At 40.9% G+C, this 27,986-nt stretch overlaps 1 protein-coding gene across 3 annotated transcripts in view; it reads left to right on the top strand.

Annotated features, from left to right (window-relative positions):
• The window catches only part of GRIP1 (glutamate receptor interacting protein 1), a 687,426-nt gene that overhangs the window by 602,610 nt on the left and 56,830 nt on the right, over window positions 1-27,986 (top strand). For all 3 annotated transcript variants that reach the window (XM_019952473.3, XM_019952475.3, XM_073788409.1), the window contains 3 exons: window positions 9,372-9,452; window positions 22,113-22,182; window positions 23,843-23,988. In XM_019952473.3, coding sequence (XP_019808032.1) covers window positions 9,372-9,452; window positions 22,113-22,182; window positions 23,843-23,988 — 297 coding nt within the window. The remainder of the gene's footprint in view (window positions 1-9,371; window positions 9,453-22,112; window positions 22,183-23,842; window positions 23,989-27,986) is intronic.

Consider the following 27,986-nt stretch of genomic DNA (forward strand, 5'->3'; position numbering starts at 1 on the left):
TGGTCTCTAGCGTTAAAGAGAAATCGCGCCAGACACTTGTTAAAAAGGACAAGGGAGACTTTATTCAAGACTATTTCAGTAGCGATCAAGACTTGCAATAGGAAAGAGATTGAACTCAGCGTCAGTCAGCAAGTGCATTTGTGTGACTTAAGTTTGGCCATGGAAGGAGTCCTTGTCAGTAGCTAATAGGTGTACAGGTTTTAGAGGTCTGTGCTAGTTCCCATTTAAGAAAGTTGTCTTCTCTTAATGAAACACTATCTCACAGACCCAATAACCTTTACCAATCAATAAAGATATGCCTTTGGACATAGGGGTCACATTATCCCAACAAATATTTGCTGAATGTTTACTGTGGGCCAGTTACTATTCTATACAGTGGAGATGCAACAGTGGACAGGAGAGGGAAAAAAAAAAAATCCCTGTCTTCATGAAGCTTATATTATAGCAGTACAGAAAGTTAATTTAAAAATTAGGAAATATAAATTTAGGCAGTAATAGTGCTCTGAGGAAAATAAAGCCGAATGGGGGTTAGAGAATGACTGTAGGGGTTTTTTTTTTCCATCGGATAACTCTCTAAGGAAGAGACATTTCAGCAGAGATTTAAAGGTTGAGAAGGAGCCAGCCATGTCAGAATCTTGGAGGAGAGCATTCCAGGCAGAGGGAGCAGCCAGTGTAATAAGCTTGGTGGATTTGAGGAACAGCAAAAAGGGCTCTTGCTGGAGCATAGAAGGGAGCTGGGGATAGGAGTCAGGTTTGGATTTGGAGGTGTGGGAGAGGTTGGAACAGGCCAGTGCAGTGCCTTGGTACAATTTTATAAGTGTAACGAAGTCATGGAGCCTGTTATGGAGGGGAGTGAGATAACCTGATGGATGTTTTGGAGAGATCCTTATGAAGTGTAGGGGGGACAGTAGCAAACTTAGAAAAAAACAGAAGATTGTAGCAGAAGATTGGTGGCTTGGACAAGGCGGTAGTGCTAGAGATGGTGACAGAGAGTGAAGTTTAGGATGCGGCTTGAAGCAGATCTAACATAACTTGCTTATGGGTTGGATATGGAAGATGAGAGAAAGGGGAGTTCATAATGATCCTGAGTTATGAAGGTGAGTGGTTGAGCAGATAGCAGTGTCTTTAACTGAGAAGAAGACCTGAAGCGTAGAAATTTGGCGATAACAAAAAGAGTTCTGTTTTAAACATGAGTAGGCAAATCCACTGTCAATACTAGGGAAAAAAGGACAAGTACATCCATTCCTTACTCAGAAGACTCTTCCCAAGTACCAGTTACTAAGTGCTAGGTGCTGCGCTATGTTCAGATCATTGAAAGAAAGAATAGAAAGGATCGACATCTTCAAGGACTTTGTATCCAGTTAGACACAAGAAAGAACTGCTGAAAGATAAGAATAGACTTGCTGAAAGTGTGTTGCCGCTGGAATGCAGAAGGAAGTGCCCAAGAGACTGCAGGCTACCTCCTGGAGCCTGGGATTGGGGTCTCTGCTGGAGAGCAGGACTGAGGAGTGACCAACATGGTGGTGATGGTTAAAGTCATGGAATAAAGGACACCACTAGGGAAAGAGTAGTGTTAAGAAGGGGACTGAGGAGGGGACTTTGCCTGAGCAATACTAAGATTTAAAGGGAAAGGACGCTAGTAAAGGAGATGATGAAGATGCTGTAGGAGAAGTCGGAGGAGAACCAAAACTCTTTGGAAGCCAAAGCAAGAGTTTCAAGGCAAAAGTCGCCGTCAATAGCATAAAAGTGCTGTGGAGAATTCAAGTAAGAAAGGCAGGAAAGGAAATGTCCACTGGATTCAGCAATTAGGAAGAAAGACATCGTAGAGAAGTTTCAAGCAACTGGCGGACAGAAGTCAGATTGCAGGGAGCTGAGGGGTGAGGGAAAAAAGTGTGGAGAAGTACAGACAAGCTGTGCTTGTTGTCTGTCTGCCAAGGAGTCTTGGAAGACAGTTTGGCAGGAAAAATGCAGGGAGTAGATGAAAAGGACTGGAGGCCACCATGGGCTCCTCTTTTGAGAACTTCTGCAACATTTAGTTACATACTCGGTGCTCTGTTTTATACTGTCCTATCTTCTTTTTTAAAAAATTTATTTATTTTATTTATTTATTTTTGGCTGCATTGGGTCTTTGTTGCTGCGCACAGGCTTTCTCTAGTTGCGGCAAGCGGGGGCTACTCTTCTTTGCTGTGCGCGGGCTTCTCATCGTGGTGGCTTCTCTTGTTGCGGAGCATGGGCTCTAGGCGGGCGGGCTCAGTAGTTGTGGCTCATGGGCTCTAGAGCGCAGGCTCAATAGTTGTGGCTCATGGGCTTAGTTGCTCCGAGGCATGTGGGATCTTCCCGGATCAGGGCTCCAACCCGTGTCCCCTGCATTGGCAGGCAGATTCTTAACCACTGCGCCGCCAGGGAAGTCCTATACCACCCTATCTTCTAATCGGTGGTTCTCAACCAAGGTCAGTTTTGCCCCAGAGGACATTTGGCAGTGTCAAGACATTTAGCTGTAGATGAAAGGAGATGGGACAACAGATAGAAGGGGATTCCACATTCAGAGAGGTGTTATTTTGTTTGGTTAAGACTGGAGAGATTTGAACATGTTTGGGGCCTGAAATAAATGAAAGAGAAAAGAGATAATTGGTAGATACGGGTTTCCAAAGGGATGAGAAGGGAAGTTATCTAGAACATAGGTAGATAACTCGTCTAAGACAGAAACTAGAAGACCTCTCCCTAGGAGTTTGAAGAGAAAGATGTGAGAATGTAATTAAATTTTTAGCTGTATTTAGGAAGATCACGTAAGAACTGTCAAGAAAGGGTCAGCACCTTGGGGAGTTGAAAAGAATGGTGAAGGTTTAGAATAGCTAATGGGGAAATGAATGAGATAACCAACCAGACTCATGTAAAGGGATTTTCAAGCTGGGTGGCAGACCAAGCAGAGTCCAGAAGCTCTAAGTCTATAGCAACATCAAACCGCATGGTCAAGTAGTTTTTTGTCAGGAGACCTCAACTGCCGAAGAATAAAAGCAAAGACAGTAGATGATTAGATTGATCCAGAGACTGAGATTTCCAGAGAAGTTTCAAAGAAGGAGCACGTAAGTCATAGAGGTTCAAATCGTTGCAGGAAGAGCAGAGGAATGATTATGATAATAGCATCAAAATTATCATGATATTTATCAAATGCTTACTCTATGGCATGTTACTTTTCTAAGCCCTGCCTGTACATTAGCTCATTTAGTCCTTAAAACAGCAATGGAGAAAGTTACTATTATTATGTCCCCAGAAAACGGAGATTCCCATTAATGGTAGGTCTGGGATTTTAACACAGACAGTGCGGCTCCAAAGGCCACACTCTATGCACTACGCATACTGCCTGTGCTTGAAAGAATCTAGCTTAGAGAGGGACGGAAATCAATAAAGGAGCAGCATGCGAGACCAAAAGGAAAGGGAGCACTTCAGGAATTAGGAGTCTTCAGGAAGGAAAATGGGGGAAGTGAGAGGAAGGGAATGAGAAGGCTGACAGCCAGGAGACTGAGGTCAAAGTGGCATATTAGAGTTTAAGATTTCAGAGGTCAAGTAAGGCTCAGGGTAGTGAGCTGCCGAAGTGAAGCGGAGTGGAGGCAAGTATCATTCAACCAGAGGTCTGGGAGTGGGGGATGCAGAGTGATGGGCGGAGCATCTACGTGGTGAAGTCTCTCAGGAGGAGGGCGGGACTTGGAATGAGGAGGGCGGGACTTGGAATGAGGAGGGCGGGACTTGGAATGAGGAGGGAGTATGAACTAGCTGCTCCTGCCATGCACACTCCCATCGAAGTCGCTCTGCAGTTGCTGTTCCCTCTGCCTGGGCAGCTCTTCCCCATCATGTCTGGGTGGTTTGCTCACTTCATTCAGATCTTTGCTCAGATTGCTCCAAGAAGCCTTCCACGACATCTATCACTGTCTCTCCCCTTGCCCAGATTTATAGCTCTTCTTCTCCCTTCTTATGCCATGATGTTATGGGGTATATTTATTTGTTCCTTGTCTTGTCTTCTCCAGTAGGAAAATCTATGATGTCAGGGACTTTGTGCCTTTTGTTCAAGAATGTACCCCAGCACCCAGAATAGTGCTTGGAATACAGGAGGCGCTCAGCCAATGCTTGGTGGATGAATGAATGAATGAATGAAGTACAATGGGCACTCTTGAGAGACTAGGATCAGGAAGTTCAATCTGCACCACAAATTGATTTCATACCCATTGCTTCTCTGAGGTTCCTCGTCTCTTGGTGCTGCTTGTTTCTTCACATCTGCTCCCTTTGTCCCTGTACAAGTTTTCTGTGACTTCTGACTGTACATGATCACCCCATCCTTGCTAACATGCCCAGCCGGGACCAGCCATTTTTAACTTCTAATTCCCAAGAAAAAACACCTAAGTGGCCCAGCTTAGGTGTAGCATCTTCCCCTTCCCGTCAGCTGTGGCCAAGCAGAAGCCAGTAAAAGACCTCGTAAGAATCAGTCAGATGGCACTGAGACTATACCTTTCAAAGAAGGCTGTCCTGTGGCCCCAGAATGTACTTATTATAATTGTAGAACATTCGTGGCGGGAGGACTGTTATAATCCAATACCTTCATTTATTTATGAATGGGAAAACTGAGGTTCAGGTGGGGAAACTCAAGGTCATACAGCAAAGTGAACGGTAGATCCCGGGTCTGTTGACTTGCACCCGTCTTTTCCATATCGTATTACACTCCCTCTTCAAGACGATATTAGGGTTCCCAGCGTGAAACAGCAGGATTTCTGAGCTTCTGCCCTACTGACATTGTTTGTTGAGGGGAGGTGTCTCTCCTGTGCACTGTAGGATCTCGAGGAGCATCTACTCACTACATCCCGGTAGTGGAATGGCCAGCACGATTGACCTTCTCCATAGCAGTGTCTCCTAAGTATTTACTTGTGCTATACATGCATTTTTATTTTATGTGTATCACTCCTAATTGTCTGGATATGAACTACCATTCATTTCCAGTTCTTCCTCAGAAATATATTATACCCAGACACTGATTCTCAAACTATTGGATCTTAGAGATTACCTATCTCTATTTTATAAACATTCTAAGTGACACAGACAGTGGTTAAAAAGCTTGACAGTGAGTACACTTTTGCCTAAATCTATCTCTTTTTACATGGGTACCACTGTCCAAACAAATTGTAGTAATGTTAAAGGGATTTTTCTTATGCTGAAGTTACTTATAACCCCATCATTCTAATAAACAAAAGTTTATTTTTTTATATTTCTTTACCAAAGTCCTTTACCATACATATAATTTTGTAAATCTATAATCATAACATATGCACAATTTACATTCTGCCTTTTTCAATACTGTCTTTTAAATACCAGTGTACAATACCATGAATGCTTAAAGTTTCTACTTTAATGCTGAAGTTACTTTGTTGGAAAAAATACAGCTTTCTCCTGGCAAGAAGCCTCCGTGAAAAATCCTATCAAATGTTGTTTGCCATCATTACTAGAATCCCCAGTGTTTTTCTCTGTGTGAGTGGGAGTTAAACATTAACATTTGCCCCCGTTATAATTCCTTAATTTTTTCAAATCTCACAAGGGTGTCCAGGTTGATGAATTGTGATGTGGTGGTTATCTTACTGTGCTAACAATGAATGCTTTGGGCAGAAAAAGCAGACCAGTTGGAAAGAAAGAGGACTCTGTTTACCCAAATGTGTTTTTAATTACAGTATTAACAAAGATAAAGCAAAACCAGGGAAGCACAAAATAATCACAGGGGAGTCTAAGAAAATAAATGTTCTGTTTACTTACTCTAAACCTGATGTTTCTCCAAATATTGGATCTTTTTCCTCTTTATTATTATTTCCTTAAGAAACCCCAAATTAAACGTGCCTTGGCTTTAACAACCAAGTAATTGTATGGGGGGGAAAACTACCAGATAGAAAATAAATCATGTTGACATTTAAGATTAAAATGAAGCCACAGCTTGATCAAAGAGATTCATATGTTGATATTTATTCATTATAAATATTTCAAATCTTATGTAGTCAAAAGTGATCTATTACTGTTTTCCAGGAAGTGATAATGTCTCCTTCAGTGTCATTAACAATGTTAATCTTGGTCAAGATTCCCTACATTAAAAATGTAAAGCAAGGGCTTCCCTGGTGGCACAGTGGTTAAGAATCCGCCTGCCGATGCAGGGGACACGGGTTCGAGCCCTGGTCAGGGAAGATCCCACGTGCCGCAGAGCAACTAAGCCCGTGCGCCACAACTACCGAGCCTGCGCTCTAGAGCCCGCGAGCCACAACTACTGAGCTTGTGTTCCACAACTACTGAAGCCTGCGCGCCTAGAGCCTGTGCTCCGCAACAAGAGAAGCCACTGCAATGAGAAGCCCGCGCACTGCAACGAAGAGTAGCCCGGCTCGCCGCAACTAGAGAAAGCCCACACGCAGCAAAGAAGACCCAACACAGCCAAAAATAACAAATAATTTTTTTTTTAAATGTAAAGCAAAATGTTTCTATAGTAACTATTTTAGATCTGTGTTTTCCAGGCCCTTATGAATCAAAGACTCACTTGTATAGCATCTTGGGCAAGATGTCATATACATACGTGGATACACATATACATACATTATGCTCCCCTCCCCTTTCACAGAGAACGTTTTCGTAAAACGGATAACACTAAAACAGACATACATGAAATGAGTTCTCTAAATAGCAAAGCTATTTAGTTGCAAGCCACAGAAATGCACTCAAGCTAATTTAGACAGGAGAGGCATTTCCTGGAAGCACACTGGTGTTTCACAGCCTTTGAGGACAGGGAATAGGCAGCCCCTGGAAGAGCTAGACCCAGGGGCTGTCAAGGCTAACCACTGGCTCTCTGCAAGACCTCACACTGTCTCCTCAAGTACACTTGTTTCTTTCTGCCTTCTCTCTGCAGCCTGGCTATTGGTGCGGATGGGCCAAACTAGCCTCTTCCAAATACCCTGTCTGCCCCCAGTCTGCATGCTAATTCCAAATTCCTAAACTTTCTCTTTTGGTGGTGGGAAGCAGGTAGTAATTAGCCTTCACAAAGATTCAGAGAAGAGATGAAAGGAAGGATTTGAGAGATCTTTTAGGAGTAAATATTTGTGATACTTGGAGCACCTGAAGTAAGGAAGTAAAGCATACCGAGGTGGTTATTACTTAACCTCATTTCTCTTTTTCTGCCCCAATATATTAAAATTAGCCAGTCTTTTTGAAATCTACTGGGGGAAATAACTAATTTTATCTATCTCAAGTTCCGATTGGGAAATGGGAAGGATACAAATTCTTCATGAATAAATAAACAAATAAATATATGTTGTTACTTCCTGGTACATCTTAGATTAGTCTTAGTTGAGGACAACATCTGTGACACTCAAGGGGCCACACCTGACAGGACAGGAGAATTAAGAAGAGAGGGAGGAAGTGGGAGAAGACAACAGATTCCCTCACGCCCCAGCGAAATGAGGAAAGAACTGGGAAGAAGGAAGAAGCCAGAGGGGGCAGACTTGCCTTTACCCAGCAGCCCCGGCTGAAACTTACCAGGGCAGTTTGGGGAACCTTCTTTACAGATGACTTTCTAGAAGCCTGGAGGGCCCAGGAAAATCAAAATTTTACTGTGTGCTCCTGTTTGTCTATGGCAGTTACTCTGAGTTGGAAGATCAGGTTCTGGTCTTATTATTATTATTACTTTTTTTTTTTTTTTTTTTTTTTTTTTTTGCGGTACACGGGCCTCTCACTGCTGTGGCCTTTCCCGTTGCGGAGCACAGGCTCCGGACGCGCAGGCTCAGCGGCCATGGCTCACGGGCCTAGCCTCTCCGCGGTATGTGGGATCCTCCCGGACCGGGGCACGAACCCGGGTCCCCTGCATCGGCAGGTGGACCCTCAACCACTGCACCACCAGGGAAGCCCAGGTTCTGGTCTTACAAAAGGTTCACTGCCTAAATTCTTCATGGGCAAGTAGAAAAGGCCAGGAAGAGCAGGTTAAGACAGATGAAGGAAGGAAGTACTCTGCTTCCATGAGGCCACCCCACCTTTCACCTCTGCTTTGCAGAGACTCAAAACATGTTAAAAATGTGATTAACAAATTGGACTAGGGGCCTGAGGACCGAATAGTTCTACCCACATCACAGCAGCTGTAGTTAATTCTTTGTGGCGGTTTGGGAGCTAGCTTGGCGCAAAATGAAGCAGAAAAAGTGGTTTCATTCCAACATCCCACAAGCCTCCCCTTATGCTAATGTTTCCTTTGTTTCTTGCCAACCCTTCCCACCCCTTTCTAAAACCTTCAAGAAAGGATTATAGTCATTAGCTACTTAGTGTGAATAGATGTTATCTCTTAAGAGGATATTTCCATTTTAACCTTGTCTCCAATTGAAGGCCTCCCAGACTGTTAGAGGAATTTTAAGAATATATTTAAGAATATGTAGCAATTCTTTCTTTCTCAGATACTAGTCACGCCCTGGTAACATCACAGTAGATCTATCCAAGGTTGAGAGTCGAGCAGTACACACCGCTTCCCTCTCTGTTCCTACATTAGCTTACTTCTCTACTGGTTGGCCAACATTTGAGCCCAACTTCGCTCTGTTCCAGTGACCCCTGCCCTCGTGCTCCTCCCTGAAACGTCCCCGTGATCCAGAAACTAGAGGGTCATCCTTGGTGCAGTGGGACCTCCTGGGTCCCTTTGTTCCAACTCTGCTCAGCACTCAGTCTCGTTGGTTGTGGTCAGGACCATTCTGGTTGTGAGATATTTTGACTATCACTGCTGCTTCTACATCTTTAAGTGTACTTTTCCACGTTTACCTTACAAATTCAGGCACACCTCTCCTCCTGCAAATCAACAACCGTCACAGCTAACTGAAATCTTTTCCGAAATCGATCTCCCCCAGCTATGAATGAAAAAAAGAAAGCACTGCTGAATAATAAACTCTGCAAACAATATGGCTGGGGGAGAAAAGAATATAACTACTTTTGGTTCTTCAACTTTAGTATACCTAAGAATCACCTGGAGAATATGTTTAAAATGCAGATTTCTAGGCCTTGTCTTCAGAGATTCGGATTCCGCAGATCTGGGATGATTCGGGAATCTATCTTTTTAACTCGCATCCTAGGTACATTTGATGGAGATGCTGTCTGAATCACACTTTAAAAACGTGGAACTCGACTGTTGCTGTGAATTATGCGCTGTGGCCTGTGGGTAGGACGTCTGTTCTTCACAAGGAGCTTAGTTTATCAGGATTTGATGTCAATTCCCACAGCTTTAACTACAGATGATGACGATGATACAAGTATTCCTGATGCATTTTCATTGATTGGTGCTCCAATCTTCCTAGTCTTCTCTAAACACATTCTCTTTTGTTTTGAAATTACAGAGTCTGTCATCCCGAGTAGTGGAACATTTCATGTAAAGCTCCCTAAGAAACACAGTGTGGAACTTGGAATAACCATAAGTTGTAAGTACAAGTGATATCTTTTAAAATGCAGAGTTTTAGGAAGACATTAGAAAAGCGTATTCTCAAATGGTTTACAGGCATGGCAAATGTTTTAAGTTTCATTGCCAAGTTTCTACCTAATGGTACAAAAATGTGGAGCCGGTTACCCTCCAGCACTGAATAGCTGTGTGAATGGAGCAAGTTACTGTAACTCTCTTCAGTCTCAGGTTTCTTCACCTATAAAATGGAAATAAGCGTATCTGCGAAATATCCTCATTTTGTAGGTTATTCAGAGTATTAAATAAAATAACATATTTATATACCTAGTATAATCCCTGGCAAATAATGAGTAAGTACTCAATAAATACGTCTCACACACCCCCCATGAATAATTAGATGGCATATGAAGGAATAGAGGTTCTCTACATTTTAACATACTATAGATTAAGTTTTCACAATAATCTATTGAGACTATCTTCCCATCTGTCCACTATGCATCTATAATTCATTTTGCAAGAATGAAATAATGTCTTTTTCTTTAGTAACTTCCTGAATTCCTCCATGGTACAAGGTGCCTGGGTAACCAAGCCAAAAAGAAAAGGAGGACATATAAATGTGTTTAATTCCCTCTTTTCCTCAGGCTCTAGATTTTTAACTGCTTTGGTAAAACAGCTTTGAAAATTTGAGCAGTGGAAATTTGTAGAATGGAAATTGAGGTCTCTATGCTTTTAATATCCATAAACTAAGTTCATCCATAAATGCTTCAAGAAAATGAAGTAAATGATTAATGCATGAAGACCAAAGGAGACCTAGAAGCGACATCTGTGACCAAGGTGTGGTCCCTTCCAGAGAGTGATGAGGCTACGTAAAGGTGCCTCACTACACTCTGTCGGATAGCATTTACATCAGTGGCTAAGGCAAAAACCAAGAGTTCTCAAGTGGGTGTATGAAATGGGAGCTGTTCAATTCAACTTTGACAATATACATTTAACATCGAAGATGAAGTTTTATTAATAACCAATAAATCACATATATCTAATGTAACACCAAAAATAGTGGTACTACAATATGGAATAAATGTTAAGAACAAGAAGCCAGGGCTTCCCTGGTGGCTCAGTGGTTGAGAGTCCGCCTGCTGATGCAGGGGACACGGGTTCGTGCCCCGGTCCAGGAGGATCCCACATGCCACGGAGCGGCTGGGCCCGTGAGCCATGGCTGCTGAGCCAATGCGTCCGGAGCCTGTGCGCCGCAACGGGAGAGGCCACAGCAATGAGAGGCCTGCGTACCGCAAAAAAAAAAAAGAACAAGAAGCCATATGTATGAGAGCCTGTATCTCCCCCAACCCCCAGTGCTGGGAGAAAAGTAGGACTGATGGATCTGACGTTCCTCTGTAGAGTAAGTAGAAAGATGAAATGGGACTTTGGAGACTCCAGACCTATTCTAGTTGCTACTACAGTCATTTACGCCTTTAACTGGGTCGCTTCCCCTTTCGGTTTGTTCATTACGAGGCAAAGATGGTATGCCACTGTTCTGTCACCAGCTGTGCTTGCTGAGATTAAGGGAGAGCTCATCAGAACTTACTATTCTAAAAGTATCTGGGGCTCTACGTGGCTTCTGCAACCCGCATGTAACTTTAACCCTGCTCTCATTTATCCTGTCTATTCCATTCCATTCATTTATTCCATCAGAATTGGCCGTGAACGGGGTACCTCTTGGAGTTGCGCAGTGTAGAGCCTGCTTGCTGGCTGCACGCAGAGACCCTGCTTCCACCCCATTCTTTCTTCCTCCTGCCTCCATTCAGTAAAGACACTCTGAGTGCCATGGCCCAATACTAAGTTTTGAGTCCTTAGAAATGCTTACTACTGGTGCATCTACAGAAGACCCCTATTCCTCGGAAGCTTCTCTTGCCACACAGTTTGCCACACTGTAATTTTACTCTCAAATTTTACTTAAGAGGATGGTCTTTTTTAATGCAATAGATTTATTCTTTTTTATTTGAAAAGCAGTTTTATTTATTTTATTTTCCATTATGGTTTATCACAGGATATTGAATATAGTTGCCTGTGCTATACAGTAGGACCTACTTGTTTATCCATTCTATAGATAATAGTTTGCATCTGCTAATCCCAAACTCCCAATCCTTCCCTTCCCCATTCCCCTCCCGCTTGGCAACCACAAGTCTGTTCTCTATGTCTGTGAGTCTCTTTCTGTTTCATAGATAAGTTCATTTGTGTCATATTTTAGATTCCACATATAAGCGATATCATATGGTATGTGTCTTTCTCTTTCTGACTTACTGCACTTAGTATGATCATCTCTAGGTCTGTCCATGTACATAGCTGCAAATGGCATTATTTCATTCTTTTTTATGGCTGAGTAATATTCCATTGTATGTGTGTGTATATATATATATATATATATATATATATACACCATATCTTCTTTATCCATTCATCAGTCCATGGACATTTAGGTTGTTTCCACACCTTGGTTATTGTAAATAGTGCTGCTATGAACCTAGGGGTGCATGTATCTTTGTGAATTATAACTTTGTCCAGATATATGCTCAGGAGTGGGATTGCAGGATCAAATGGCAACTCGCAATAGATTTATTCTTAAAGATTAATATACATAAAAATGTAATTTAACTATAAAGGAGAGTATCCCTTTAAAAACTAATCCTGTGATAGATTCCTTTTTCAAAGTCAGTATTTATATGTTCAGTTTGTTTCAAGTGTGGCCATGTATACACAACTGCAAAATATTTTATTCGCATAAAGAATCATATAAAATTATGCTTTATGATGATGTTACATATGTACTAAAACTGATTTTAATACCAATCATGGAAACTATCCCCAAACCCCACAAAACTGCTTGAATTTTAGCCAGCTGTAAAGTAAAGCTTTTCATGGAAGCTAAAAGTTTTGTGCCATACCCGGATGGAGAAATGATACGTAAGCTCATCAAACATGCCTGTCAGTCCTTCTGGAGCTCCAGCTCCATTTACACAACTAATCCTCACCATCCTGAGTTTGTGTCTCCTCGTGGAGAATACTCATATTTTGCCAGTTGAGAAAGCAGAATTTGCTAAAGAAAAAAAAACAAAACAGAGTCCATTTTCATTGTTACAGAATAGTAAATTCCTGAGGTCTAGCACAGTTCCTGGCACATACGAGATGCTTGTTTAATCCCTGTCTTTGTTGAAGGAGTGAATGAGGAGTCTGTAAACAACGTTCTTCTAACCAGTGTGCCCTCCAGGAAATGAGCCTCTGAGGGCGATGAGGAATATAGATGCTTGTGCAAAGTCTATTGCATGAACTGAAGAAGCATGAACTTGGAAAATGATGAAGAGCAAGGACTCAGAGCCCAGACTGCCCCACTTCCCAACTCTCTTGACCTCTCTGTACTGAGTTTCCTTGTCTATAAAATGGCGTGCTCATTACCTTCTTTGTAGCATTGTTGAGAAAATTAGATGAGTTAGTGTATGTAAGGTGCCCAGAACACATTATGAACCGTAATGAATGTTTATTATTATAATGATCGATATTTATTTTCCACATAGAGCCTCATGAAATATTTTAAGCAAGGCTCTACCCCACAAAATTTAGTGCCAATCGTAATTATCCTACCTAAGTAGGAAATCAAAGGACCCTCTTCTCACTCATACACATACAGGTACTGTTAGGGAAACTGAGGCACTACAGAGGTTTATGAATGTTTCTATCTTTTTTTTTTGTACATCTTTATTGGAGTATAATTGCTTTACAATGGTGTGTTAGTTTCTGCTTTATAACAAAGTGAATCAGTTATACATATACATATGTTCCCATATCTCTTCCCTCTTGCGTCTCCCTCCCTCCCACCCTCCCTATCCCACCCCTCTAAGTGGTCACAAAGCACCGAGCTGATCTCCCTGTGCTATGTTGCTGCTTCCCACTAGCTATCTGTTTTACGTTGGGTAGTGTATATATGTCCATGCCACTCTCTCACTTTGTCACAGCTTACCCTTCCCCCTCCCCATATCCTCAAGTCCATTCTCTAGTAGGTCTGTGTCTTTATTCCCGTCTTACCCCTAGGTTCTTCATGACATTTTTTTTTTCTTAGATTCCATATATATGTGTTAGCATACGGTATTTGTCTTTCTCTTTCTGACTTACTTCACTCTGTATGACAGACTCTAGGTCCATCCACCTCACTACAAATAACTCAATTTTGTTTTTTATGGCTGAGTAATATTCCATTGTATATATGTGCCACATCTTCTTTATCCATTCATCCGATGATGGACACTTAGGTTGTTTCCATCTCTGGGCTATTGTAAATAGAGCTGCAATGAACATTGTGGTACATGACTCTTTTTGAATTATGTTTTTCTCAGGGTATATGCCCAGTAGTGGGATTGCTGGGTCATATGGTAGTTCTATTTGTAGTTTTTTAAGGAACCTCCATACTGTTCTCCATAGTGGCTGTGTCAATTTACATTCCCACCAACAGTGCCAGAGGGTTCCCTTCTCTCCACACCCTCTCCAGCATTTATTGTTTGTAGATTTTTTGATGATGGCCATTCTGACCGGTGTGAGATGATATCTCATTGTAGTTTTGATTTGCATTTCTCTAATGATCTCACTATCTTTATACAAAGTCCTCTTTCTGTATCTTCATCTTGTGAAAGCTCTGAGTAGTGAGAAATAGGCTCCATCTCGGGAAGCGTACCATCAGAGCCTTCACGCTTGGCTTAAGGCTCACTCTTCATACCTAATTGACTGAGAAATGAGTCCCTCTGATTTTGGATGTGGTGAGCAGTTTTAGACTAATTTTCATAAGTTCCTGATGAGACATTCATAGCACATTAGCATCAGGCATTACTTTTATAGATTTTATTGCTATGATATGGAGTAATTTATTATAGCAAATAAAGTAGAACAGCCTAGCAGAAGGATGCAGTTTGGCACAAGAAGCAGCATCCTGAAGCTCTGACACCTCAGCCAGTCAGAAACCAGAGCCCATACCCTCCAATGCAGCTCACCTGCCTTTCAAGTCAGAGAACTGTGCTTGTCTCTGCAACGTGTAGTTGTCCGTAAAGATCTTTTGGTATCGAAGTTTTCTTTGGAGGTTTTATTACACGGGAGTTTTATCTACTTTGTACCGTGCATGGCACTAAGCAGTTTATATGTGTTTTCTCATTTAATCCTGAAAGTGGCCCTATAACATCTGTGCCCATTTTACACAGCTGGATAAGCTGCCCAAAGACCCAGAGCTAATAAAAGGCCGTGCAGGGATTCAAACCCTTTCTGTCTGACTTAACACTGGCTGTGTTCGTGTTAACACTCATCCCTGTCACCATCTGATTGATGAATCTTCCCAGATCCTATATTAGAAAAGCAAGAGACAGCATTTTGTGAGTGCAGTTAATTTATTGGCTTTCCTTTTTAGTTGTGACTGAATTGTCTTCAGGAACAAAGGCCTGCTTTATTTTTTGTAAAATCATAAAGCATTCTTTATAACAAGAACAACAAATCTGTCATTTTCGCCTTAAGTCTTAAACGTATTTAGAAGAGAAATGTGTTCATGGTTTTTTGCCAACTTTGCAATAAAAACTCTACTCACTGGTCCATTTCAAATCAAATAACCAGTTTTACTTGCCAGGTAGTATATATGTATGTATGTATGTATGTGTGTGTGTGTGTGTGTGTGTGTGTGTGTGTGTGTGTGTACACACGCACATATTTATATGGTTACAATGAAAGTAAAACTGAATGATTGCGTGAGTGAGTGTGTGTGTGTGTGTGTGTGTGTGTGTGTGTGTGTGTGTGCTTCTCCAGTGTAGTTTGGACAGTTTATCAGGTCCTTTGAGCAAAGTACCTTGACTAGCAGAGTAAGTTCCATGAACGGCTAGACATTATAGAATGTTCTTGGAATGATTCACATTTAATTAGCTTCACACTGCAGAAGATTTCACCCGTCTTCAGATACAGAAAAAGTGTTTTAAACAAAAGATAGGGACTGTCATTTTCTACCTCTTCCAACAACTGTTTGAGAAGAAAAGAATCCAAATTCACTGTGAGAACCAGTTTGTGACAGTGACAGACGACCAGTGATTTTAAAGCTTCGTGAGTCAAAAGATGCTAGCTTGAAAACACGCCTTTAGCCCTGCTCCTACCCCAAACCCCCATTTTAAAGTGACAGTATAAGATTTTTCAGGAGGCAGAAAATAAGGAGAAGAGGAAAAGAAAAATAGATAACAACAACCAAATTTGGAAGTGGCAAAGAAGATGGAGAAAGATTAATTTAAAGAAGCAGAGTGGAAAGCTGACAGCCTGATGTGCATCCTAAACTCCCAGCAAGTCAGAGAGGTGGAATCAGGAACTTCTGGAAGCAAGAGTGATGGGAGAGGGCTTCCCTGGTGGCACAGCGGTTGAGAGTCCGCCCGCCGATGCAGAGGACACGGGTTCATGCCCCAGTCCGGGAAGATCCCACATGCCGCAGAGCGGTTGGGCCCGTGAGCCATGGCCACTGAGCCTGCGCGTCCGGAGCCTGTGCTCCGCAACGGGAGAGGCCACAACAGTGAGAGGCCCGCGTACCGCAAAAAAAAAAAAAAAAAAAAGTGATGGGAGAGTACGAACACAGGGGGATTGGTTGAAAGTCTGTTAAGAATGAATGAGTCCCTCAGATGCCTTCCCCAACTCAGAACCGCCAAGCACCCCTCCCCTTCCTGGCAGAGCCTAGTTTTATCCTCTGGAAAACGTGAAAGGAAGGGTCTCTGGATTGGGAGGGCACAGCTGAGTGTACCAGTCCAGCTCTGAAAGCAGAGATTCAGTGAGACACTGAATGAGGAGACTGCTGGTCTTTTCACAGAAGCTCAAAGAAGCCAGGTATCCAGGCTTAATCCCCTCCGAGCTGGAGGAAGAATCAGTGCCATCTGGCACTGAACTATACAGAAGCAGTCTGGCCTGAACTATACAGTGACGACCGTAATCCAGGAGCCCCACTCAGGGGCACCAAGCTTTCAAACAGCTACTTTGGAGAGCCATCTTTGATGTGAACAGACAGCTAAGAAAAACACAGGCACTTGGAGGAAAGAATCTAAGATGCAAGACTATCACCAAAAACAAAGAAGAAAACAGAAACAGCACATGCAGGAAGAAGAAAACTTTAAAAAGAAAAAAAAAATGATCATTAACATCATTTGTATCCCTGGGTGGGAGGCCCTGAATACTATTACACAGTAGCCTCCAGAGGGGAACAAAGAGCTCTTGAAAAGTAAGAATATGGCAGAAATGAAGGAGTTCAACAGAAATACTGGAAAAAATGTTGAGGAAGATTTCTAGAAATTAGGACAAAACAACAAATAAATAAATGAAGAATCTAGACTAAATAGGAAAATTATACGAGTCCAAATAACACAATATCCAAATAATAGACGTTACAAAAAGAAAGAGGAGAGAAAAGCATCAAGGATATATTTTCATAAATTTCCTAGAATTGATGGATATAAGTTTCCAGATGTATGAGTCCATGAGCTGTGGATGAAAACAGACCCACACCAAGGCACGTCATCATGAGATTTGAAAACTGGGAGAAAAAGACAATGCTACAGGCTTCCAGTGGGGGTGGGCAGTTTTCACACAGTGTATCAGAACACAAATAATAAACCGAGTAATCAGAATGGCATCAGGCTTCTCAACAAATAGCAGTTCTGGAATCTAGAAACCAATGGAAGAGTGCCTTCAAAATTCTGAGGGAGAAGAAATTTCCAGCCTAGAATTCTCCATCTAGCAAAGGTGGAAGTAAAAAAAAAGACAACTATGCAAGAATTCAGAATACTCTCCTCGCACGCACTCTTCCTCGGGAAGCTGTCAGAGAACGTGTACCAACCACCAAAAGAGAGTAAAGCCAGGAAGAGGGAGAATTGGATTCAGGATGCAAGGCTCCAGGGATGCAAGAGAGAGTGTTAAAAGGTAAACTGAGGCATATTAAACATTTTAAGAGTTTATTTGAGCAAAAAAATTGATTCACATCTGGCAGCACCAAACCAGAAGTCGTTAGGGATGCTCCCCCAACAGGAGTCTGGGGAAAGACAGATATAGGAAGAGCAGAGGCAAAGAAGGGAAATTATTTAACTCGCTGTAACTTAAAGCCTAGTTGGCTGTTTGTGACTGGTTGTCCTTAGTATTTTGATTTCATAACCTTGTAAGAGCTTAGATTTTGGTTGGCTTCCTTGGGCTACCACAGCATTAGAGCCACCTCAGTCTAATGGCCTCCTTCTTTAATTAATTTAACAGGAATGAAAAGAAACTCTGGGTTCCCAGGGTCTGTGGGAAGGAAATTCCCAAGGTCTGTGTAGTAACCCTAGAAAGCAAACGTTCCAGATGGGTTGGAAACCTCTAATAGAATTCTTGATATGATAGAACATGTTGAGAGATTACAGATCTGAGGAGTTGAATTCATGGTAAACACAAGAAAATTAAGCCAACAAAGGCATCAAGACAACAGAAAATATATCCTGTAGAAAAGGCAGGTAATCATGCCATGCAACATGGCTTGTCTTCTAATACTGTTTGCCGTCATACTAAAGTAAATGCTAAATATCGATTTTACAAAAAATGACAAAACTGTATTGGAAGAATGGGGGAACAAGAACTGTGTCTGAATATGGTGGTGATGTAGAGGCGGAAGAGAACTGAATTCTCATCTTTCATAACAGAAAGAGGCAGCATGCGAGATTTTTTCTTTTTTTAGTTGCGGCATGCAAACTCTTAGTTGTGGCATGTGGGATCTAGTTCCCTGACCAGGGATCGAACCCGGGTCCCCTGAACTGGGGGTGTGGAGTCTTAGCCACTGGACCACCAGGGAAGTCCCCCCATCTCCCCTTTTTATCCAGCTTTTCTCCAGGATTTCATGGCCAGTGCCCAGAGCAGACGTGCCTAGCTCATAGTTGGTGTTCAATGAGTATGTGATCGATGGACGGCTCTGTGAACTTCAATTCAGTGGATTTCACAGTTCAATGGAGAACTCCAAGCAAATTCAAAGCACTGAGCGAGTGCTAATGTATTCTCGCTCAAAGGGTCACAAAGCCCTCGGAGGTGAGGCAAGTCAGGAGGTGAGATCCTTCCAATGAGGACAGTGGCAAATTAGAGACGGAAGGCTCCATCTGAAGGAGAGAGTGGGAAAGTGAGTCCAATGTTGCTGGATAATCATCATAATAAACACTTATGTACTGTATTGTATGCGCACTGCTCCAGTCACTTTACATAGAAAAATTCAATCCTTACAACAAAAACTGTATGAGATCAGCACTGTTGTTCTTTAGCACCGTTTCACAGACCAGGAAACTAAGGTGTCTGAACACTATGTGCTCAGGCATACACGGCTTATATGTGGAAGAGGCAGGATTTGGAACCCAAGCATTCTGGCTGCTGAATCTTGCCTCTTCATCACTATACCATATTGCCTCTCTAATTTTTTAAAAGAAGCTGTACATCTGTATGAAATCTACTACTTTTTAAATGTTGGCAACTAATTTTTTAAAGCACTACAAGTCAAGCAAAGCATGCTTGGTTTGTACCTTCCTCAGAGAAGAATCAAAACATGGTGCTAACCTAAGTGTCCATCGACAAATGAATGGATAAAGATGTGGCACATATATACAGTGGAATATTACTCAGCCATAAAAAGAAACGAAATTGAGTTATTTGTAGTGAGGTGGATGGACCTAGAGCCTGTCATACAGAGTGAAGTAAGTCAGAAAGAGAAAAATAAATACTGTATGCCAACATATATATATGGAATCTAAAAAAAAAAAAGTTCTCAAGAGCCTAGGGGCAGGATGAGAATAAAGACGTGAACGTAGAGAATGGACTTGAGGACACAGGGAGGGGGAAGAGTAAGCTGGGACAAAGTGAGAGAGTGGGATGGACATATATACACTACCAAATGTAAAACAGAGAGCTAGTGGGAAGCAGCCACATAGCACAGGGAGATCAGCTTGGTGCTTTGTGTCCACCTAGAGGGGTGGAATAGGGAGGGTGGGAGGGAAACGCAAGAGGGAGGAGATATGGGAATATATGTATATGTATAGCTGATTCACTTTGTTATAAAGCAGAAACTAACACACTATTGTAAAGCAATTATACTCCAATAAAGATGTTAATAAATAAATAAATAAATAATATAGGCTAAAAAAAACATGGTGCTAGGTCTATTCACAATAGCTAAGACATGGAAACAATCTAAATGTCCATCGACAAATGAATGAATAAAGAAGATGTGGTACATATATACAATGAAATACTACTCGGCCATAAAAAAGAATGAAATAATGCCATTTGCAGCAACATGGATGGACCTAGAGATTATCATACTAAATGAAGTAAGTCAGAAAGAGAAAGACAAATAACATATAATATCACTTATGTGTGGAATCTAAAATATGACACAAATGCACTTATTTATGAAACAGAAACGACTCAGATATAGAGAACAGACTTGTGGTTGTCAAGGGGAAGGGGAGTGGGGGAGGGATGGATTGGGAAGTTGGGGTTAGCAGATGTAAACTATTATATATAGAATGGATAAACAACCCCAAGTTCGTACTGTATAGCACAGAGAACTATATTCAATATCCTATGATAATCCATAATGGAAAAGAATATAAAGAAAGAATGTATATATATGTATAACTGAGTCACTTTGCTGTACAGCAGAAATTAACATAACATTGTAACTCAACTATACTTCAGTTAAAAATTTTTTTTAAAGAAAAATTAAATAAAACATGGTGCCAGGGTGTGCAAACCATGACTGAGCCCTCAAAGCCCCAAAGGCATGGCCACATTTAATGTGCCTGGTAAGCATGGTAGTGATAGTGTCAGGAGCTCAACTTCTGGGCTCAACTTCAATACTCCAGTGGGCATCCACCCTGATGAACCTTTCAGACATCAAGTATGGACTTGATTAAAGGAGAAAGAGAAGAATGTAGTAAACATGAAATGGGCACCATACATGTCTGTAGACCATTAGAAGTTTCACACCCCTCTGCAAAGCTGTGTGGGTTTGTCCAGAGGTCACAGTGTTATTTTCCTCTGTTAGAAGGATGACAGAGATGGGTTTGATGTATTTCGTTGCCTATACTGTTTTGTTTTAGTCCATTTCAATGGAAAATGAATTTTTTTAAAAACCAAGGGAAGCATTGAGTGCTCTGTGATGGTTACTAAAGCTTGGAAAAATATCGTGTAAAGTTATTGGCAGATGCTAGGAAAGTTGTATTCGCTGATTATAACGAAGTTTTTGTTTTTGTGCCCTGTGCCCAGAACGATTTGCTGTTCTGAAATGTAATATGAGTAAAACCGCTGGATGTTTATATTTCTGTAGTGGAATTATATCAAATCACTGAGTGGAGGTTTAAATTATGAATTAATTGTAGTGAACAGAATGTTTTGCATTCTTTGCTAGAAGCTAAGAATAGTGATTGGATGAAGTCCCATTAACATTTACTGTGGACTAACTCGGTGGGTAAGGTATGGGTATATGTGTTTACTTTTTCTTTCAATGATGTGTTGCGATATTAAACCATCTGTTCTTGTGCATAAACATTTTCCTGGGATTCAAATGGGATTATGGGATATGATATGGTTCTGTGATTATTATGGGGTGATCAGACTGTTTATAATAAAATCTTACATTAGGCGCCTTTTAATGATCCTTAAAAAGAAATCACTTCAGGCTTCAGGTTGGTAAAACATCTCCTATTGGAGGCAAATTGTTGTTTATAAATGTTGGTGTGTTCATTTTAATTATTGAACTCCTAAATTAAATGTAAACTTTCTAGGTCAAGATGATATTTTTGTACTTAAATATGGACTATAGTTCATTTTGAGGATTAAGTCTAAGTAGACTCATTGCTAATGGCTTTTCATTATTATTATTCCATTATCACCAAAGGGAAATATTCCTAAGAAAATTTATAAAGCCCAAAACTGACCCCTGTGCAGGATAATAGATTTATCTATAAACTCAATAAAAGTTACATGTAGATGTTTAAATATGAATATATATAAGTATAAATAAATAGCATCAGTCAGATTTCTGAATATTTCAGAGCATTCTAGGTATGAATTTGTGAGCAAAATTTTAATATTTGCAGTCTATCTAGTAAAAGATATCCTTCTGGGGAAAAAAAAAACTTACATTAGTGATTCTCATCCACTTTCCCACCCAGTACACTTGAGTAATATGGCAGGATCCCATGAAGAGTGGTGTCTCCTCACTGGTAAGGAGTGAAAGAATGGGTAGGAGAAGGGATCACATGTAAGTACCGCTAAGGGGAGCCCCTGATTGCTTTTAATACACTTTTCTGTTGGACTATTCACTCTTCCCCTCCGTCTCTTGAGAATCACAGATTGAAATAGATTTAATCCAGATGGGCAGCTTTTCAATTGCTTTCTTCAATTGCAGATTTAAAATAACTTTGCTTTAGTTTTCAAGTTTATGAGTACTTTAACACAAACATATTTTTATATCAAGAAGGGGTAATATGTGCATTTTTAAATTCATTTGCTGATTCTCTTTGCTTTGCATACAAACTGTACTTGCATTAATGGCTGCTATACAGTGAGACCTGTACAGTAGTGGGTGAATCGTGGATATAAAGATGTGACTATTCTATCTTCATTATTACAGCACCATCCAGTAGAAAACCAGGAGACCCCCTGGTCATATCAGATATCAAGAAAGGCAGTGTGGCACACAGGTAAGAAAGATGGATTTACTGATTCATCCCAAGGTATTTCTTAATTACAGCAGAAATGACCTCTTCCACACCCAAGACAACCTTGCTAATAGGTCACGGTATTCTCAATATTTTCCAGGCAACCACGATTAATCGATTATATTTTTGACATCCCTAATGTCAATGACTATGTAGAGCTCTCCCCCGGTGTCAGTTTATTTCTGCACCCAGTGCAGACAACAATCACATGAAAATGTTTTTTAGGGTCATTCATGAGTCCAACATAGCCTCTCCTTCACTGATCATCCTCCATCCTTCATTTTTCCCGCTAAAAAACTGAAAGTGGCCCCAATGATGAGAGTCACCCCACATGGAGATAATAGCTTAGGGGAGAGTTTTGCTAGATGCCAGGATGTCCTCCCTAGTCAAGCCAGGTCCTTGAGCCTTAAACAGTGTTTATGTATCCTATTTGGTTCATAGACCACAAAAATCAGGGAGCCTCAAACGTTCAATTTCACAGATCAAAAATATTTTTAAGTGATTAGGAATATTGATGTAAGACTGTTAACTTTCTTTTTATTTTCCAGTTAAGGACTTAAAAAATCCCATCTGTTATCACAGTCATTTCATTAAAGAAATATTTTAACACTCAAAAAGTAGGAAGGACATTGTATGAACTTAGGTATATAGGTATAGGCTCAGATACTGTGACAAGGAGACGTAAACGGAGTGGATCCAACAAGACAGAAGTTTGTCTCTCATACAGCAGTTGGGAGGTAGACAGGCAACGCAGGGCTGGAGAAGCAGCTCTGCCGTCCTCTCCAGCTTCTCCAGTCATTGTGATTTTCCAGCCATAGAAGGGAGGTGGGGTGGTGCAGAGAGAGTCTGGGGTGTGTATCTTTAGGGGATGACCCAGAAGAAGGAAGGGAGAATGGATTCTGGGAAGCAATTAGCAATCTCGGTCACAGACATAATGCATAAAGGATGGTTCTTACCAAAACATAACCTTCCTTACAGATATGTGTGCATATACATACAGAAGCACCTGCACGCACATATACCTTCTCATTGTTTTTCTCATTTCGTGATGGACCTTTAAAAACTTTCAAGACCTGAAGCAGTCCGTAACCAGTATTAGACTCTCAATGGCCACCTTCCAGATAGCATCCAATTCCCCTTTTCTCCCTACTGCAGCCATAGTGAGTTAGTTCCCCAGTGCAGGTGGAAATAGCAGAGACACCAGGACTCAGACCTCCCCTAAGGCCATCCCACCTTGACTCGCCTCACTCCCTGTATCCTCTCCTAGTATCTGGACTGCGAAGGACCAAAAGTGGTGCAACAATGTGGAGAAGCATAAGGACACCCGGGCTGTGGAAACCTGGGCCCATTACCCCCCTTCCTGGAAACCTTAGAATTCCTGAGTGACGCTTATATGGTTGTCCTGGTCTAATTGAAGAAAGCAGAAGAAAAATATTTTTTAATACTCTGCAATTTAATGTCAGGGCAGCCATCCAAATTAAGACTGGAGAAAGGGGATTTGTCAGTAAAATGCAGTTTTAAAAGTTGAAGAATCTTATTTCTTCTAAAGGCTACCATAATGCTGCTCTGTGCTAAATGCCTCTTCAATGGCCTGGTCAAGTGCTCCTCATTAATCATGCATTTGCTATGCCTTTACTATCAGAACGGGAACCCTGGAACTTGGGGATAAATTACTTGCCATAGATAACATCAGGCTGGACAACTGTTCCATGGAAGATGCAGTTCAGATCCTTCAGCAGTGTGAAGACTTGGTGAAGCTGAAAATCCGCAAAGATGAAGATAATTCAGGTATTGATAACCTCCTTAGTGAAGACTGATTTCTCTAACTGCCCGTCTGTCACCAAAGATATTAGATCTTGGTGTTTTACATACAACAGCTGGCTAGTGACATGGCAGCAGTGTTTTTTGTAGTTAAGAGGGTCTTTAAATTGGGCGTTGAGAGTGTAGTATGCATTTTAAATAATGGTGCTTTTAAATGGTATAATTAAGATATTTTCATTATATAAACATTATAGCTACATTAAAATAACTTTAAAGATGAAAACTTAATCATCACCTGATACCACCCTAATACAATAGAACTGGTCATTTTCTAGTTGATATTATGTTATGTAATTATAACCACAGTGCGTGTTCTCTTTTTTCCTTAGCTTTATAAACATGTTACCATTTTACAAACCCTTAATAGCTATCATTTGAATTTACTGCCCGTAATGTATTTACCATTCTTTTCTTCTTACTTAGATTGCTCCCAGTTGTTTTATTACTGTAGGTGGCACAATAACCGATATTTTTATGCGTGGATATCTTTATTCAACTTTTTTTCTTTTGAATTATTTCCTTAGGAAATATTCCTAAAAGTAGGGTGACTGAGTCAAAATAAAAAGGGAATTTTTATGATTTCGAATGAGTCTTGTACCATGTTGCTTTCTAAAAGGGCTGTATCCATTGTTAGTGCTTCCAGTTATGTGCGAATACAGGAGAGCGGTGCCTCTCAAACTTGAGAAGGCCTCAGAATCACCGGAAGAGCTCAGTTAAAACACAGTTCCTGAGCGCTCACCCTAGGTGGGGCCTGAGGCTGTCATTTCTAACAAACTTCATCATGATGCTGCTGTGGGCCAAGACCCAGCAATCTGAGTAGCCCCGCAGCAGACGCCCTTTTATCTGATTTTGATAAGAACCCAAGCTAACTGAAAAAAGTTCATGAATTGAAAGAGTCAACTAATGTGGGGATTTATAGAAAGTAACATATATCTATAACATAAACATTTAACTTAAAAATGTACCGATCTTATGGGTGAAGCCAACACTTTCTGCTGATTGTAGTTACAGGCCTTTTGACTTGTTTGCCTAAGTCATACCCATAATATACAGCTTATGATTTCCAGGTTTGGTTTTTGTGTGTTGTTTTGCTTTAATGCAGTGAGAATTTAAATAATTTAAAGCAATCTGAATGCTTACTCCATCTAGATTTTTATTTCCCCAATGTTTTCAAGTTTTTCCTCTGTGTAATTAACTGTTGATTTCTTGCCTAATAATCCCCCTTATTGAATCTTTCCAAAGCATTTGATTTTTTCATAGATCCAATATACTCATATTTCATAGGTTATGTAAGATTCATTAAATTACGTCGTTACAATAACAAGTACAACTGGCATAAACAGGATTGGAAATAATCATAATTGACTCTAAACTTTTAAGCTTTTGACTCAATTGGTAGCAGGAACAGAGGTACACGGGGTACTGCAGAGGGAAACCTATTATTCTGGAACATTCAGTGGCATTGGTCAGTATATTTTACAAAGAGGATGGAGAGTCACAATTAATCCAGTAAATTGGTTAAAGGGAGATTGATTAAGAGAGTTTCTACTGAATATAGTTTCATCCCAACCAATAATGAGCAGTTGTCAATGTCCTGGTATCTCCTGGAATCTAATCCTCTAGATCCAGAGTTCATGGTCATGTCAAGCCTTGTGTTTATGATTCCTATTCAAAGTCAAAACAAGTTGGTAGTTACATCCATCAGTACAGCTGGTAAAGATGATTATATCCGAGTATACTTTATAATGAACGTTTAAAAATATGCATAGATTTCTACTAGTTATTTCCCAAGCAACTGATTTTCCACACCAACACTTGCATTTCTCTCCTAAAAAGCATGCATTTTTTGGGGGGGATTTATTTTAAAAGAAGGATAAAGCCTCCAGCGTCAGATGGGGTTCTGTCCTAGTAAAGAGGCAAAGCCCTGTGGAGAAACCCATTTTGCATGATTTGCCAAGCTAAGCAGATCTCAGCTATCTTCCTTGCAGAGTGAAGAAGCCAAGCCAGAGATGAATATGTATGGTGCTCGTGGTTGGCGCTGTTCCCAGTTCCAAAGCCAGGCTGTGCAGACACACTGGGGGGAGTTTCAGAAACAACAGCTGAGCACTTGGAGAGCCAGATCTTACTTTCAGTTGCTTCTTTCCTTTGGCTCATTTTTCCCCTTTAGACCCTTCCCCCTACAATCCCTATGCCTAATACTATGGTAATGATCATGCTTGTTAGGGTTTTTTTTTCTAATTTTAAGAGGTCCAGTTTTTAAAATCCTAAATCCTTCCATTGAAAACCATGCACCTCCCCAAAATAAGACTGTAAATATAGGTGCAAGAGACATATTTACCCAAACCAGATTTTCTCAAGTTATCATATTAAAATATACACCCACTTAGACACATTTTTATAACAGACCATTATTTGAAAATTATCATCTGATCATCGATTTGGAAGAATTTGAGTGTTTCTGTATCCTCTTCCCCCATGAGAATATAAGTATAATTTGAGTAACTGAATCCTTTTTTATTCAGAGCGAAGCAAGGGGAGGGATTATTCCAAATGTAAAACCTGGATATAGACTAGTTCAAGGCCAACTATGTAGACATAAAGAGAACACACTTTTTTTTTTTTTTTTGCGGTACGCGGGCCTCTCACTGTTGTGGCCTCTCCCATTGCGGAGCACGGGCTCCGGACGCGCAGGCCCAGCGGCCATGGCTCACGGGCCCAGCCGCTCCACGGCATGTGGGATCTTCCCGGACCGAGGCACGAACCCGTGTCCCCTGCATCGGCAGGCGGACTCTCAACCACTGCGCCACCAGGGAAGCCCAGAGCACACACTTTTAAATCCAGCTCTACCACATTTGAGCTGTGTCAGTTTGGGCAAGTTACTTAACCTGCCTGAGATTCAGTACCATTTTCAGTAAGGTGCACAAAATAATACCCACCTCGGGGAGCTGTTGTAGCTTGTTGAGAGAGAGATTTCCTGACACAATCAATATTCAGTAACTGGGAACTATTTTTATTATTATTGCATCCTGACACGCCTTTCCCCACATTAGTTCTGATCCTTGGTCAAGATATAAATGAGTGGAAAATAAGCATTATTCATGACAACAGTCACTGATTTTGGAAGTTTGATACCTTGCTTAATCTGAAATTAAGCTGGTGATTTAAATTGTTGCCATCCTTTGTCTCTGTATTTTAGAATGGTAATACTCGGTATATATGCTTCACTCCCTAAAATATTGCTTATACTAATATTGGACTTTCTGTACCAGTAGACTTCAGGAGTCTTCCAGTTCTTAAGTGTCTGCTCCTCTCGATCCTTGGTTCTCTGACCAGTTACAGAAAGTTTATAACCATACTTGATATAACTTGGTTTCCTAAGCTAGTAATACTGGAATTGAGTTTAACAGATGTTGCTTCAAAATGTAAGCCTGTCTTCCAGCTACAATAATTTTATTGCTCTGCCTTGTACTTTCAAGGAGATGGTAGAACTATTCTCAAACGTTGTTAAAGTCTTTGTTTTTCATTCAGTCACGCCATCAGCATTTATTTAGTGTCTGCAAGGTACTAGGGACTGCCAGTTCTTAGATTAAAAAGGACACACCATCTCTGCCCTTAAATCAGTCACCATGTTATAGGAGAAACGGAAGAAAATAATCAACAGTATTATGAATGTTCTAGGTGTGTGCACAAAACATTAAGAGAACGGGAAGGCACCCATTTGAGACTGGGGAGCTCAAGGAAATGCTTCTAACAACCTTGGCCTTGAAAGTATTTGGGAGGTGTTAAAATTAACCAGAGGAAAAGTATGAGCCAAAGGAAGTCAGAGAGAGCAGCACATCCTAGTAGCAGGTATAGCTGAAGCAAAAAGTTTGTGTAAGGACTCAGTAGTGGGTGAATAGATGGATACACTGAAGCCAGATCATTATGGTCCTTCTAACTATGTTAAAAAATGTGAACTTTACCCC

This window comes from Tursiops truncatus, chromosome 11 (genome assembly GCF_011762595.2).
Source record: "Tursiops truncatus isolate mTurTru1 chromosome 11, mTurTru1.mat.Y, whole genome shotgun sequence".
In the NCBI taxonomy this organism is placed as follows: domain Eukaryota; kingdom Metazoa; phylum Chordata; class Mammalia; order Artiodactyla; family Delphinidae; genus Tursiops; species Tursiops truncatus.